The sequence below is a fragment of the Prionailurus bengalensis genome, chromosome A3, assembly GCF_016509475.1.
Source record: "Prionailurus bengalensis isolate Pbe53 chromosome A3, Fcat_Pben_1.1_paternal_pri, whole genome shotgun sequence".
Classification (NCBI taxonomy): Eukaryota; Metazoa; Chordata; class Mammalia; order Carnivora; family Felidae; genus Prionailurus; species Prionailurus bengalensis.
Genome location: NC_057354.1, coordinates 119,693,205 through 119,709,527, shown reverse-complemented (window position 1 = coordinate 119,709,527; position 16,323 = coordinate 119,693,205). Strand labels below are relative to the sequence as shown.

At 44.4% G+C, this 16,323-nt stretch overlaps 1 protein-coding gene and 1 pseudogene across 4 annotated transcripts in view; both read left to right on the top strand.

Moving 5' to 3' along the window:
• The first annotated feature begins 5,460 nt into the window (after window positions 1-5,460).
• LOC122467114 lies at window positions 5,461-7,685 on the top strand (annotated as a pseudogene).
• Window positions 7,686-15,584: 7,899 nt separating this feature from the next.
• The window catches only part of SELENOI (selenoprotein I), a 46,345-nt gene continuing 45,606 nt past the window's right edge, over window positions 15,585-16,323 (top strand). For 3 of the 4 annotated variants that reach the window (XM_043604356.1, XM_043604358.1, XM_043604357.1), the window contains exon 1: window positions 15,606-15,820. In XM_043604356.1, coding sequence (XP_043460291.1) covers window positions 15,764-15,820 — 57 coding nt within the window. In that variant the 5' untranslated portion in view covers window positions 15,606-15,763. Of the gene's footprint in view, window positions 15,821-16,323 lie in introns of all 4 variants that reach the window. The other variant, XM_043604355.1, reaches the window with a different exon arrangement.

Below are 16,323 nucleotides of genomic sequence, written 5' to 3'. Positions count from 1 at the left end.
GAGACAGAGACACAGCATGAATGGGGGAGGGGCAGAGAGAGAGGGAAACACAGAATCGGAAGCAGGCTCCAGGCTCTGAGCCATCAGCCCAGAGCCCGATGCGGGGCTTGAACTCGCCGCGGACCGCGAGATCGTGACCTGAGCCGAAGTTGGACGCTTCACCGACTGAGCCACCTAGGCGACCCGAGATGGAGCCTTTTAAAAATGGAGTCTCTTCCTCTTAAATACAGAGAACAAACTGAGGGCTGCTGGAGGGGAGGTGGGCTGGGGGGGGGGGGTGGGGGGGTTAAATGGGGGATGGGCACTAAGGAGGGCACTTGTTGGGATGAGCACTGGGTGTCATAAGTAAGAGACGAATCACTGGGTTCTACTCCTGAAGTCAAAGCTGCACTGTATGTTAACTAACTTGAATTTAAGTAAGTAAGTAAATAAATAAACAAACAAATAAAATGGAGTCTCCTCAGTTTCCCTATCTCAGTATTATCTACTTCAGCCTTCTCACTTATAGAGGAGGAAAAGGAGCCAAGAGGAGAAACTGACTTGGCAAAGATCACACAATTAGTGGATGGCCGAGCCAAAGCTTGAAGCCAGGTGTTCTGACTTTGAATTGAGGGAATTCCGATACAGGGAATTGAGCTGGATTAATTTTAAATATAGAATAACTAGAACTTCTGGCTACAAAAATGAATTAAAGATAATATGAGATAGCATTGATCCCACAAAGAAAGCAGTTCTTCAAAAAGGCTTCTTTTCCTAAGGAGGAGAGGAAAATAAATACAATCTGAAACCAGGCGAGGGTAGGAGGGTATGAATCAGGCAGTTTCTTTGGAAGTCAGCTCATGAATACCTTACTTACCTAGAGGTGCTTAATTTGGCAAATGTGACCATTGGGAACAAACCTGTGATCTACAAGGAAAAATACGAAATACCTTATACAAATCACCAAAGGCTTCCAGATGGTAATATAACTCCGCGAAAGAAGTTTTGTTTTGTTTTGTTTTGTTTTGTTTTTCTTTTTCTCCTCTGAGTGAACAGCTATGTATTAAGGTTTGATGAGGGGCAACTAATGGAGAAGCAGACACAGGAGTCAGACAGCTGGGGATCCAAATCGCCTTCATTACTGGAAGAGCTGCGTGGGAGAAGATGGTTTGGATCTCAGCCAGATGCACTTCCCAATACATCCTCCTCGAACTGAATTTGCGAAGCTGGACCCTGACACAGCCAGGCATCTCCGGGTCTCCCTTGCGGGGACGGGCTTGCTGAGAGCGAGTCTGGAGGACGGGCCACTCCCAAAGAGGGAACACCCAGAGCCTGCTCTGCATGTCTTATCAAGCAGTTAAACCACTTTTTGCTTGGGGAAGAGGTTGGGGGGTGAGGGGGGGAACAAACGGTCTATCCTTCCGGGGAGGAGAATTTCCCTCCCTTCAGTGGAAAGAAGGGGGAGAAGAATTGAAGAAGCTTCCTTGCCAGCACCATCCAAGATGATAACAAGGTTTGTTTCAATATTCTAGTGAAAGAGAAAACTGGAGAACTTCACTTAACTAATTGACGAAATATACAAATGGGTAGATTTTATCAAGTCAGTAAACCTAGAAAATGCGTTTCAATATAAGCCATATAGGAAGGTGTGCGAGAGCAAAACATACTAGGTACTTGTACTGGAAAACCTACTTTCATGCTTATATTCTAGTTACTTTTTGACTCGCTTCCTAGAATTACCTTCCATCCATAATCCCCAGTTTACTGTGGAACTAGTCATTTTACACCGTCATGCGGCTCCCTGATCACAGTGGAGTCAGTGAGGACACATCTAATGCCACCTTGGGAACATTTCTCTCTTCTGAGATATTCTAGGAGCTGGGACCTAGTAAGAGCCTGAGGTCGGACCTGCAACACGTAAAACTCAGCAGCTTCTGTTTTTTCGGCTGCGTGGACTGGGGAGATGGTCCGGGCTCAAAGGAAGAGTCAGACTAACGTGTGGATGGAAACAGAAGAAGGGAAAATTGGAAGGTGTGTGGAGGAGGGAAGGAAACGGACAGTCCATCGTTTCAACTTTATCCTTTCTTTTATTTTTTTCTTTTAATGTTTCTTTATTTTTGACAGACAGAGCGAGCAGAGGAGGGGCAGAGAGAGAGGGAGACAGAGGATCCGAAGCAGGCTCTGTGCCGTCAGCGGGCGATGCGGGGCTCGAACTCACCAACCTCGAGATCATGATCCCAGCCAAAGTCCGACGCTTAACTGACTGAGACACGCAGGTGCCCCCAACTTGAGTTTATTCTTGATGCTTATTTGCACTCCTGATCTTGAGTCCCATCAGGGACCCCAACTTCTTTCAATGATTTCCTTTCTTGCTTGAGCTAGTTAGGGCAGGTTTCTGTTATTTATAATTAAAGGAATGTGTATGGACACGTGCTCAGAAAAGCCAAGGAAGCTATAATAGTGGAAAAGTGGCTATTGCATTAAACTACAGGATTACAGGACCTTGTGATTCAAGACAATCACTTCATCTTTCTAGAGACCTCACTTTTCACATCAATACAATGAAGGAGTTGAATTATATGATCTTTGGAGCACAGTTGACCCTTGAACACCATGAGTTTGAACTGCGCGGGTCCACTGATATGCAATTTTTTTTCGGGGCTCCTGGGTGGTTCAGTCAATTAAGTGTCCGACTTCGGCTCAGGTCATGAGCTTGTAGTCTGTGAGTTCGAGCCTCACGTTGCCCTATGCTCTACCTTTTATTCCCATGACCCATTCATCCCATACCTGGAAGTCTGTACCTTCCATTCCCTTTCACCCCTTTCACCCATCCCCCTCCATTCCCTTTCTTATGATTTTCTCAAGATTTCACTTTCTCTAAGTTAGTTTATTATAAGAATGTAGTATATAATATATGCAACACACAAAATATATGTTAATTGGCTGTTTATATTATCAATAAGGCTTGCCCTCAACAGTAGGCTATTTGTGGTTACGTTTCTGGGGAGTCAAACGGTATACGTGGATTTTGGACTGTGCTAGGGGTCAGCACCCCTAACCCTTGAGTTGTTCAAAGGTCAACTGTACTTAATTTTTTTTTTAATGTTTTTTTCAACGTTTATTTATTTTTTTGGGGACAGAGAGAGACAGAGCATGAATGGGGGAGGGGCAGAGAGAGAGGGAGACACAGAATGGGAAACAGGCTCCAGGCTCCGAGCCATCAGCCCAGAGCCTGACGCGGGGCTCGAACTCCCGGACCGCGAGATCGTGACGTGGCTGAAGTCGGACGCTTAACCGACTCCGCCACCCAGGCGCCCCTGTTGTGTTTTAAATCCTTATGTTTGTAGTAATTTGTTACAGAAGCAATAGGAAACCAATACAGAGTCTATGCAGTAATTAAAAAAAATTATGATTACGGCATTACCATTTGGTTCTTTATATTTTCTATGTCTTCGCTGAGACTTTTCATCTTCTCATTCAACAATGTTCATACGACATTTTTAAAATACTTGCCTTAATGTCTTCTTTTTGATCATTCCAACGTCTACGTCATTTCAGCATTGGTGCCTGTTGATTGTTGTTTTTTTTTCTTTTTTTTCCCCACGTGAGTTGAGATTTCCTATTTTTTTATATGCCAAGTAATTTTGGATTGTATCTGGACATGTGATATTATGTTATGAGACTGCAGGGGCGCCTGTGTGGCTCAGTTGGTTGAGCGACCAACTTCGGCTCAGGTCATGATCTCACGGTTTGTGAGTTTGAGCCCCGCGTCCGGCTCTGTGCTGACAGCTCAGAGCCTGGAGCCTGCTTCGGATTCTGGGTCTCCCTCGCTCTCTGCCCCTCCCCCACTCACGCTCTGTCTCTCTCTGTCTCAGAAATAAACATTCAAAAAATTTTTTTAAATTTAAGTCCTATAGAAAATGTTGCTATTTTTGTGTAAGCAGGCAATTGACTGGTTTGGTTCATGTCATGAGATCTGCCCAACCTACCGTGGATTGTATTTTTCACATCAGTTCCCTTTTCACCAGCCGGCACAGTGCTCTTCAGATCTGCTGCGTATATGCCCCCTAGTGGTCAGTTTGCGCCCTGGTGACGGTCTGTCTCTTACTGTAGTTCTATCTAAGGTATGCTGTTTGGGGTCAGATTCACGCAGGAACAACTGGAAGATGAACTCAGGAGTTCATAAAACTCAATGGGGTCGTTTTTCTAAACTCCCTCTCTCTCAAGTTAGTCAAATGACTCTGGAATGATACTCTTGTCAAAGTAGCAGGCACGTAGCACACTTACAACTGTCTCCATTGCATGTGTTTAAAAACATTGTTAAGAGCATTGCAGAATGTTTATCACACCGATTCCCTTAAGTGGCACTCTTAAAGTAGCACAGCACTCTTATAACCATCTTTATTACATTTTTTAATTTATTTTTTTTTAATATAATGTACTGTTAAATTAGCTAACATACAGGGTGTATGGAGTGCTCTTGGTTTTGGGGTAGATTCCTGTGATTCGTCACTTATATACAGCCCCCAGTGCTCATCCCAACAAGTGCCCTCCTCAATGCCCATCACCCATTTTCCCCTCTCCCCCCACCCATCAACCCTCAGCTTGTTCTCTGCATTTAAGAGTCACTTATGGTTTGCCTCCCTCCCTCTCTGTTTGTAATGAGTTTTCCCCCTTCCCTTCCCCCATGGTCTTCTGTTAAGTTTCTCAAGATCCACATATGAGTGAAAACATGCTATCCGTCTTTCTCTGACTGACTTATTTCACTCAGTATAATAGCTTCCAGTTCCATCCACGTTGCTGCAAATGGCATGATTTCATTCTTTCTCATTGCCAAGTAGTATTCCACTGTATATATAAACCACATCTTCTTTATCCATTCATCAGTTGATGGACATGTAGGCTCTTTCCATAATTTGGCTATTGTTGAAAGTGCTGCTATTAACATTGGGGTACATGTGCCCCTATGCATCAGCACTCCTGTACCCTTTGGATAAATTCCCAGTAGTGCTATTGCTGGGTCGTAGGGCAGTTCTATTACATTTGTGTGTGTGTTTTTAATTTCCTAAATGAATTATAGAATGACAATCATATCCATCTCCTTAAAACATTTTCTTTATAGCAGGTGAGTGGCACTTTTATAGTCATCATTATTACATGTGTTTTTAAACACTTTTCTAAATTTAGAAGAGCTAAGTATTCTTAGAACACTCAAGGGGCACCTGGGTGGCTCAGTCGGTTGAGCTTCTGACTTCGGCTCAGTTCATGATCTCACGGTCTGTGAGTTCGAGCCCCGCGTCGGGCTCTGTGCTGACAGCTCAGAGCCTGGAGCCTGCTTCGGATTCTGTGTCTCCCTCTCTCTCCCCATCCTTGCTCACGTTCTGTCTCTCTCTGTTTCTCAAAAATGAATAAACATAAAACATTTTTTGAAAAAAAAAAAAAAAGGAATAATTCTTCTGCAGGACCAGGGTGACGGTGACCATGGCTGCCAGGGACCCCAGCCACAGGCACCTTCTTCATGAGAGAATTATTTCTTCTAATATATACCTAGGCTTTCATTTCTCAAATGAAATTTCTAGCACTGCATACAATTTAAAGGCTGTGTCTGGATAAAGATGGGATTTTTTTTTTTAATGTTTTTTTTTCAACGTTTATTTTATTTTTGGGACAGAGAGAGACAGAGCATGAACGGGGGAGGGGCATAGAGAGAGGGAGACACAGAATCAGAAACAGGCTCCAGGCTCTGAGCCATCAGCCCAGAGCCCGATGCGGGGCTCGAACTCACGGACCGCGAGATCGTGACCTGGCTGAAGTCGGACGCCCAACCGACTGCGCCACCCAGGCGCCCCAAGATGGGATTTTTAAAAATAATCTATCAAGAGTGCTTTATCCTACTTAATTCTCCCTTGGCTTTTTACCTATTGCCTTAGTTGCAAGCCTTATTCCTTTATTTATCCCTTCCCACTTTATAAAATGTTCGAACTGTATGGTTTTATGCTAAATTGTAGGACTTTACAGTTCTACGGTGTTAGCTCTGCACACTTTGCTATAATGTTCTGGCAGATATGTCTTTAAAGGTAGTACATTTGAAGCAACTCTACCAAAATAATAAAAGGCCCGATAATAATAACAAATAAAATAATAAAACACCCAATTCCTGGTATTCTTCTGTCTTTCCCTACTGGTCATCAATACATTTTTGGTTGGAAGAGGTTTGTATGTGTTATTTTGTGCTTTTCTTTTAAATACCATGCTGTTTACCTTTTTAAATTGAGATAAAAATTCACTCCACATAAAATTTTAAAGGGTACATTTCAATAGTTTTTAATATATTCCCAAGGTTGTGCCACCACTATCTAATTCCAGAACATTTTCATCACCCCAAAAGAAACCCCATGCCTGTTAGAAGTTATTCTCCGTCCTCCTCACCCTCATTGCCTGGCAATCACTAGTCCACTTTCTGTCTCTATGGGTTTACCTGTTCTGGAAATTTCATACAAATGGAACCATACAATGTATGGTCCTTTGTGCCTGGCCTCTTTCACACAGCATAATGGTTAAAGGTTCATCCACGTTGCAGCTCGGATCAGGCCGCCATTCCTTTTTTGTGGGTGAATAATATTCCACCGTGTGGATATACACATTTTGTTCATCCATTCATCGGTTGAAAGACATTTAGGTTATTTCCATTTTTGGCGATTATAAATAATGCTCCTGTGAGCATCATGTACAGGTTTTGGGGTATATTCCCAGGAGTGGAATTGCTAGGTCATATGGTAACTCCATGGTTAACTTTTTGGGGAACTGTCCAACATTTTTGCATACGTGCTGCATCATTTTGTAATTCTACCAGCAACATACACAAGAATTCCAGTTTCTCCTCATCTTTGCCAACAACTGTTATTTTCTGCGTTTTCCTCCTTTTTTTTTTTTTTTGCAACCACTCACTTTTCTTTTTAATGACTGGATATTTTACCACATTGGTTTACCATTGTTTACAGTTTGGGTCCTTAATTCACTGGACATTTTGATTGCCTGCATTTTCCCCCTCCAGTGATAAATATGGCTCTTTATAAATCTTGGCAATAAAGATTCTTTTCTTTCAGCTCACTTCCTGGAAGTATATTCTTCCAGTGTGGGGTCACTAGGGTAATGAATATGAAGAGTTTTATAGGACTTCCTGGTGACAGCAACACATATTTCTTTATCCCCTCACAGTTCATTTAATTCAGTGAAAGCTTAACGAAGCCCCTCTCTTCCTCGCCGCTCACTGGGGGTGAGCAGTCATCTCCTACTTGGCATCACGGCTGCCCTCAGACCTTTGGTGAAGCCTGAGACCATTAAAAAGAGGACCAAAAAGTTCATCCGGCACCAGTCAGACGGATCTGTCAAAATCAAGTGCGACTGGTGGAAACCCAGAGGCATTGGCAATAGGGTACCCAGAAGTCGATGCCCAACACTGGTTATGGGAGCGTCAAGAAAGCCAAGCATGTGCTGCCCAGTGGCTTCTGGAAGTTCTTAGTCCACAACACCAGGGAGCTTGAAGTGCTGCTGATGCGCAGCAAATCTCACTGTGCAGGGATTGTCTACAATGTGTCCCCCCGGAGACCCGCGAAGCCATGGTGGAAAGAACAGCCCAACTGTCTATCAGAGTCACCAGTCCTGATGCCAGGCTGCACGACGAAGAAAAGTGAATAGACAGCTCATATGCACATTGTGTTTATGTTAATAAAACCATAAAAGTACCAAGGCGGGGGGGGGGGGGACTTACTGAGGACTTGCGGAATACAAGGCATTATGCTAGGTTCCGGGGTTTAGAGTTGTGGTCCTTACCCTCAAGGCACTCAGAATCCAGTAAGACAGATAAGACAATAGAAAATTTCTGGGGCGCCTGGATGGCTCAGTCGGTTAAGCATCCGACTTCGGCTCAGGTCACGATCTCACAGTCCGTGACTTCGAGCCCCCGCGTCGGGCTCTGTGCTGTCACCCGGAGCCCGCTTTGGATCCTCTGTTCCACCCCCCTCTCTGTCCCTCCCCAGCTCATGCTCTCTCTCTCAAAAATAAATAAACATTAGGGGGTGCCTGGGTGCCTCAGTTGGTTAAGTGTCTGACTCTTGATTTCGGCTCAGGCCATGATCTCACAGTTTCATGGGTTCAAGCCCTATGTCAGGCTCTGCGCTGACAGCATGGAGCCTGCTTAGGATTCTCTCTCTTCCATTCTCTCTACCCCTCCCCCACTCAGGCTCACTTGCTCTCTCTCTCTCCCTCTCTTTCTCTCAAAATAAAGAAATAAACTTAAAAAATAAATACACATTAAAAAAAGAGGATTTATAACATGTACAGTGAGAAGGGAAACAAAGGCAAGAGAAATGTAGCTGAAATTAAATCTCTTTACAGCCTGCAGCCCACTGATAGACACCTGAAACACGCAGAGCGTGACCTTCCTCAAGCAACTCATGGCTGCCTTACTTCCTTCATGGTTTTGTTTTATTAAAGACTAAAAGTAACCTTATCTTAACAGTAGCTAGCCCCTCAAGGTCCTAAAAGCCTTGCTTTCAAGTTTCTTAGAGACCTACGCGATCCCTAACCCCCACTAACTTAAAAGTATATAATCAGTCCCTCCTCACAACCACAGTGCAGCTCTTTCTTCCCGCAGGTCCTGTCCCCGTGCTTTAATAAAATCACCTTTTTGCACCAAAGATGTCTCGAGAATTCTTTCTTAGCCATTTGCTCAAGAGCCCCATCACACAGGATGCTCTAGAAGCGCAGAGAAACAGTGGGATCAAGCCCGTGTGTGTGTGTGTGTGTGTGTGTGTGTGTGTGAGTTAAGAGGAGCCAGAATAAAAACAGAATTCAGAGCAATCACGGGAGGAAGATGTTTCAAGGAAAGACAGCAGGCAGTGTAAGCCGATGAAAAGTCAGATAAGAAGTCTTAAAGAGTCTATCTGATTTAACAACAAAGTGAGGAGCCCCGAGGCAACCATTTCAGGACAGCTGGTGAGGTTGGAAACCAGAGTGGAGAGGGTTGAGAGTGGGTGGGAGATTTGGAAGCAAGAGACAGCTTATGTTAATTAAAGCCTTGGGACAAGGGGTTTTACTGTTTTTGTTTTGACTTCTTTTTGATCAATACCTTAAAAGAATTCACGGGCAATTTAGTGGTTTTGAAATCTTTTCCTGATGAAGCTTACCTTACTGTCTCGTCTTCATTCTAGCTAATCTGGGGTGGTAGAGTGTTTGCAAAGATGATTGCAATAATGCCCTCCCATTCTGTGCAGGCCCCCTTGCCAGGTGACTTTGCCATTCCATCCATTAAGAAGTGAAATCTAGAGGCGTCTGTGTGGCTCAGTCGGGGTTAAGCATCCGACTTTGACTCAGGTCATGATCGCGTGGTTTGTGGGTTCGAGCCCCGCGTTGGGCTCTGTGCTGACAGCCCAGAGCCTGGAGCCTCCTTCGGATTCTGGGTCTCCTTCTCTCTCTGCAAGAAGTGAAATCTATTTTCCTTCCCACGAATCTGGGCTGGCCTTGTGATTTACTTTGTCCAGGAGAATGAGACAGAAGTGACACTGTGTGATTTCTGAGCCTAGGCTTTGAAAGGCCTTGCAGCTCCTACTTACCCCCTCTTGAAACAGCCCAGCTAAGCCCACTCCAAATTGCTAACCCACAGAATTATAAGCAAATAAAATGGCTGTTATTTTAAGCTACTAGGTTTTGCATGATCTGTTATGTGGTGATAAATAACTTTTACATCTGCTTCACCTTTTATTTTCTTGGGGCACCTGGGTGGCTCAGTTGGTTAATCGTCCGACTTCGGCGCAGGTTATGATCTCACGGTTTGTAGTTCGAGCCCTGTGTCCAGCTCTGTGCTGACAGCTTAGAGCCTGGAGCCTGGTTCGGATTCTGTGTGTGTGTGTCTCTCTCTCTGCCTCTCCCCCACTCATGCTCTGTCTCTGTCTCTCTCTCTCAAATATAAATAAACATTAAAGAAAAAACCTTTTATTTTCTTGCAGCTTATGCCAACTGATACAGAATTTCATTATGAAAGACTATCATAGTATCCTTATTACACTTGAAGAGCTGTTTCTGTATCTCATCCTCTAGATTATTTATTTAAATTTTTTTCCCATTTATTTAGTTTTGAGAAACAGAGTGAGACAAAGCGTGAGCGGGGGAGGGGCAGAGACAGAAGGAAACACAGAATCTGAAGCAGGCTCCAGGCTCTGTGCTGACCGCTTGCTCGGAGCAAGCGGTCAGCACAGAGCCTGATGTGGGGCTTGAACTCATGAACTGTGAGATCATGACCTGAGCCGAAGTCAGACACTCAACCGACTGAGGCACCCAGGCGCCCCTAGATTATTTATTTAAATGTTAAATCAACATCTATGTGATTTCAGAATTTTTAGAAAGTTTAGTTTGGGTTCCAACCCTTTGTTTCCAATCTTCAAGTCAATTCTCTGAAACAAAATATCTCAAACTTTTAACAGTGAACTTTTCTTTTCTTTTTTTTTTTTTAACGTTTATTCATTTTTGAGAGACAGAGAGAGCGTGAGTGAGTGGGGGAGGAGCAGAGACAGAGGGAGACACAGAATCTGAAGCAGGCTCCAGGCTCTGAGCTGTTAGCACAGAGCCCAATGCGGGGCTCGAACACACTGACCACGAGATCATGACCTGAGCTAAAGTCGGACGCTTAACCGACTGAACCAGCCAGGTGCCCCTAACAGTGAACTTTTTTTTTTTTTTTAACGTTTATTTATTTTTGGGACAGAGAGAGACGGAGCATGAACGGGGGAGGGGCAGAGAGAGGGGGAGACACAGAATCGGAAACAGGCTCCAGGCTCTGAGCCATCAGCCCAGAGTCCCACGCGGGGCTCGAACTCACGGACCGCGAGATCGTGACCTGAGCTGAAGTCGGATGCTTAACCGACTGCGCCACCCAGGCGCCCCAACAGTGAACTTTTTAAAGGGGGTGTGGTGGGAGGCGGGAAGAGAGAAACTTTGAAGAGCTAGGGCATTGGATGGTACTGGTCATTCACAGAATGCAGTAATAATGTATCGCTTGTGTGGCATCCACGTTTTATTCCATTTTGCATCTCCATGGTCTATAATGGTATCTGTATTTGGCACATGGCTGGACTGCAACAAGGATACAGGAGGAGATAACGAACTGCTATTTCTACACATTGTTTCATATTTGTAAGCCTTGTTTCCTGAAAATAGAACCAGCTTCTGCTAGAGTTCTGGTCTAGCAGGCGGCACAGCCTTGGGTATATCAAGGAAGATCTCAAAGCCCTATGCAGTAGATATCTATGTTGACAACCATTGCCTGAACTCCTGCCCTAGATTTCTGGGGATTCTTACAGGAAAATGAATTACAGCAATATTCCCTTCTCTCTTGTCCTCTTAGGTTTCTCTGCTAGTATCTTTCTCTTCCACGGAAAACTAAATAACTGTTGATCTCAACTCCAATGACTCAAAGTTTTAGGAAGACAAAAATAATCCTCAAAAATGGGGTGTCTTGTATGGCTCTATGTTCAAATTGAAATAATAATAATAATAATAATAATGAAAAGAATAGTGGTTATATTTGGTTGTATCTGCAGACCTGGCATTAGATGAAGCAAAAAGGAATAAGGAGTTGAGGTGATGGCACTCTGGCTACCCATCTGAATGATTTGTAGTTGGTTCACCTAGAGTTCTGCTTCCATTCTAGTGCGATAACAATGGGGCTGGGGGATGTTTGTGTAGGACGGGTATCAACTCTCTGCTTGGAAAATCAGATGCTGGGTCATTGCCAGAACTTCAAGAATGCTCAAAATAAGAGTTTTCCCACTATAAAATTTTGCCTGAGATCAATTTTTAAAAAAGATTTTATATTTAAGTAATCTCTACACCCAACATAGGGCTTGAACTCATAACCCCGAGAACAAGCGTTGCATGTTCCACCGACTGAGCCAGCCAGGTGCCCCTGCCTGAGATCAGTTTTTTTTTTTTTTTTAAGTTTATTTATTTTTGAGAGAGAGAGAGAGAGTGAGCGAGAGAGTGAGCAGGGGGAAGGGCAGAGAGAGAGGGAGACAGAATTGCAAGCAGGCTCCGCGATGTCAGCACAGGGCCCACTGAAGAGCTTGAACTCACGAAGGGTGAGATCAGGACCCGAGCTGAAGCTAAGAGTCAGATGCTTAACCCATTGAGCCACCCAGGTGCCTCTGAGATCAGTTTTTTTAAAATAACTCTCCTTTTATGTGTAACAGCCATGCTCATGAATAATGGCTATAAAAGAATAATCATTCATCTCCAAAACAAAGAATGGTAAGTATGTAGAGAGTGTAAATAAATTACTAGACCTGTCATTTTATTCTTTAAAAAAAATTTTTTTTTTGACATTTATTTCTGAGAGACAGAGCATGAGTGGGAGAGGGGCAGAGAGAGAGAGAGAGAGGGAGACAGAATCGGAAACAGGCTCCAGGCTCTGAGCTGTCAGCACAGAGGCTGACACGGGGCTCGAACTCATGAACTGTGAGATCATGACCTGAGCCAAATCTGCACACTTAACCAACTGAGCCACCCAGGCACCCCTGTCATTTTATTCTTACTTCATATGACACTAGGTTGAAACTTTACAGTGATTATCTGGGTTTTGAATGACTATGGACACAATTGAGTTTGTATTCAAAGGTTAAGGGAACAAAAATGACCAGAAAACCATTGGGAGGCAGGTGGGATGACAAGTCACAGAACAGCAGAGAGCCTCTACTGACTTGGGGAGTGGGAAGTACAAAGCAGTATTAGCTTATACTGAATCTCAGTATGTTGCACAGATCTTTTCTGTGATAATTGATTGATGACCCACTCAAATAGAGTTCTCTACACATTTTTACTTGGGATTATGTTTTTGAAAAATGTGAAATACAGCAAAAACCAAGCAGACAAAACTTAACTAGAGAAGGTTCACTCTAGCAAGGGAATTCTATTTTTAGGAAACAATAAGCAATTTAATGAGTCTGTTCAGTTCTTTCCTAGGTTTTTTTTTTTTTTTTTACCCCCCTCTAGCCTTGATTTAAAACTGACTTGTGAATTTTCCCTTTTTAAATATCTTTTATTTATTTGTTTTATTTTATTTTTAAATTTTCTTTTTTTTTTTAACGTTTATTTTTGAGACAGAGAGAGACAGAGCATGAACGGGGGAGGGGCAGAGAGAAAGGGAGACACAGAACCGGAAGCAGGTTCCAGACTCTGAGCCATCAGCCCAGAGCCCCAGGCGGGGCTGGAACTCACGGTCGGTGAGGTCGGTGAGATCGTGACCTGAGCTGAAGTCGGACGCTTAACCGACTGAGCCACCCAGGCGCCCCTCCCTTTTTAAATATCTTACTGTGGTAACTTGTAGAAGCAAGGTGTAGTGGAAACATTATTTTAAAATTATTTAAAAATTTGATGACCCGTGCTCTTATTTCAATTTTACCACACACTGGGTAATTTTTGCGTGAGATATAATAGAATACTTCTGCCGTTCTGTTCTGTACAATTAGAACAACTATCTGGCCCATGGCTCAGGCTTGTTAAGCTGATCTAGTGAGATACCAAATTCCTTGGAAAATCATAGAACTTACCATAAAGGCATCAGTATTATTTTCAAATGCAAACCAAATCAGTATCTTTTTATAACCTTCCTTGGGAAACCTCAGCCATTTTTATGGCTTTAATAACTTATGTTGGAGTTTTTAACTATGTTAGTCCTTAACTTCCAATTTTCTAGGTATCTATTTATCTGACACCTTCATACTTAAACCTAAATAAAGCAGGAATGCCACGAATGAAAACACTTTTTTTTTTCCAGTTTATATTACAAAGGTGGTAACATTGCTTCTAGCACAAATATTTTCTATGATGATTATTTTGGAAAGCAGAAAGTGTGGTCAGTGTATGAGATAGAGAGGACAGATAAGCGTCAGTAGGTGATGGATAAGCACAGGCCTTATATCAACAAGCATTTGATGCGAAGATTTTTTTTTTTTTCTCTTCATATTGATTAGAAGAAACACACAGCAGATGAAATCTGTAGCGTATTACTTGGGACGGTAGCCTCAGTCTGATTAATACATTGTCCAAAACACATATTTAGGGCAGAGACCTTGTCAATTCAGTTTTCTTATCAGTACACAGAAGGGATTTAAATACAGTACATGCACAAAGGAAATAACTTTTACACGTCGAAGAAGGTGGTTTCATAGTTTTCCTTTCATTAGAGGCAATTTTCTTCCTAGATTAAAGGGAGATCCACATTTCTAATGTCCTCAAAGCAGACACCGCACAGCAGAGCAGAGAGATCGCTGCTCATTCATTCAAGGAAAGGTATTGACCATGTATTATCTGCAAGGCACTGGACTATAAGAACAAGGGAAAATTAAGGTGTACAAGATACAGGTCCTTTCCTTAGGACAAGTGAAGGAAAATGATGTTCAAGTTTATTGATCATCTGCCATGTATCAGGTGTGATGATAGATGCTTTATATCTATTACCTCATAAGAACCTTGTACTTTAGAAAGTGAGATGAGACACACGCAGAAATAATAACATTCTTGGCATATACTGAGCACCCGATAATTATGTTTAACGAGTTAATATAAGGAACATAAGAGATCTTAAAAGAATCACCCTTGTTTCAGAGACCCGGAGACTGAGAATCTTTCTTAGGTAGTGGTTTCCGACACCAAGAACCTCATTTCGTGTTGGGTTGACCACTTCCGAGCTGTATAATTAATGGCCTGATCCTGGGCAAGTTAGGTAATCTGAACTTTTATTTCCTAATCTGCGAAATAGGGAAAGTGCCTTCCACTTAATAGTAGTGTTATGGGGGTTGGTGATAATGTATATAAAGTTCCCCTTATAGAAGGTGCTCAAAAAAAGAAAAGGGAGCAATTATTACTATTATTAAATTTTATTATTAGCTCGATACACACTAGCCATTGATCTAGTGTTCTTTCTACTATTGGCTCCAGTTACGTGCATGCACTTCCTGCAAACGCACTTAGAGATCCCTAGAGACTCAGAGACCAGTGCTTTTATCTGGTTGGAGAGGTGAGCGATTTCAATTTGCAACAGTTTGACAGAGCGGAGAGCGAAGAGGTCTGAGGGGTTCGTCTCCAGCGCCCTTCCACGCCACTTTACAGACGGAAAAAGCCTTTCCCCGAGGCTCCCCACTGGTTTCTCTACGTCCAGTCACCTTCCTGAGCTCCTACAGCCTGCCAGGAGCCGCAGCGCGCCGGGCACACACCCTTTCTCTGGCAAGTTCACGTCACGGATCCTTCCTGGGTACTTCTGAACTGGTTCGCAGACAACCGCCGCAACCCGAACGAAACCAGAGAACCGCCCCAACCCCCGGAGGGAGGAGCAAGGCCCCCTGGGAAATTGACCTTTTACCTCCACTCTCGCCTTACTTCAGCTCACCAATTTTGACGTTAGCGAATGAAGAGACGAGAAGACCCGGAAGGCGGGACTTCGTGTTGTCCGATCCACGTTGATTGGACTGCGACGGCGTGAGGGGGCGGACCTCGTGAGCAGGCTAGCGATCCTCCCTCGGTGGGCGGGGAGAGGTGGAGGCTGCGCTTGCGCCCTGGGAGGCGGCGGAAGTGGCCTGAGGCCGCTACGCGTGCGCGGTGGGCGGAGCGCAGCTCTCCTACCACCTTTGCCTGCCCAAGCCTTCCCATCCTTGCTCTGCCGGTGTGGTGCTCGTGTTTCCGCACCTCGTCGCGGAGAGTCGCTGCCGAGTGGGCGCTCGGTGTTCGGGTCGTCATGGCTGGTTACGAATACGTGAGCCCGGAGCAGCTGGCTGGCTTTGATAAGTACAAGGTAGCGCGGGGCCCCGCGGACGTCCCTCTCCCTTCTCGTCCCGGCCTCTCCCTGGCGGCTGAGGGGCAGGCGCGGTCCGTGTCACCTTGTGCCGCGTGGCCCTGGGCGGGCGGGCTGGCCGGCGTTTCCCCGGGGGTCCTGCCGAGACCTGGGGCTTAGGGGTCAAGGTGCGTGGGAGCATCCTAGGGCCGCCGCCTTGACTCGGTACCCTCCCCGGGGGATTGCCTCTACCTCAGGAGACCTCTCCACGGGAGTGGAACCAGAGAATTCCCTGCGCTTCTTTACTTCGTCTTCATCATTACCACCACCACCATCATCATTATTAGCTGATGCAGTTCCTTTCGTGGTGTCTTAATTGTCTTCATTTTAATGAAATCTCCACCCGCCTCTTGCACACAACTTCAGATGGAGCTAGTCTTTGGCAGATGAGGCCCGGGGAGTAGGAGTAACTACTGAGGTCGCACTGCTGATGCACTCCACTTCAGTAGCTTGTGGCGCTTGGG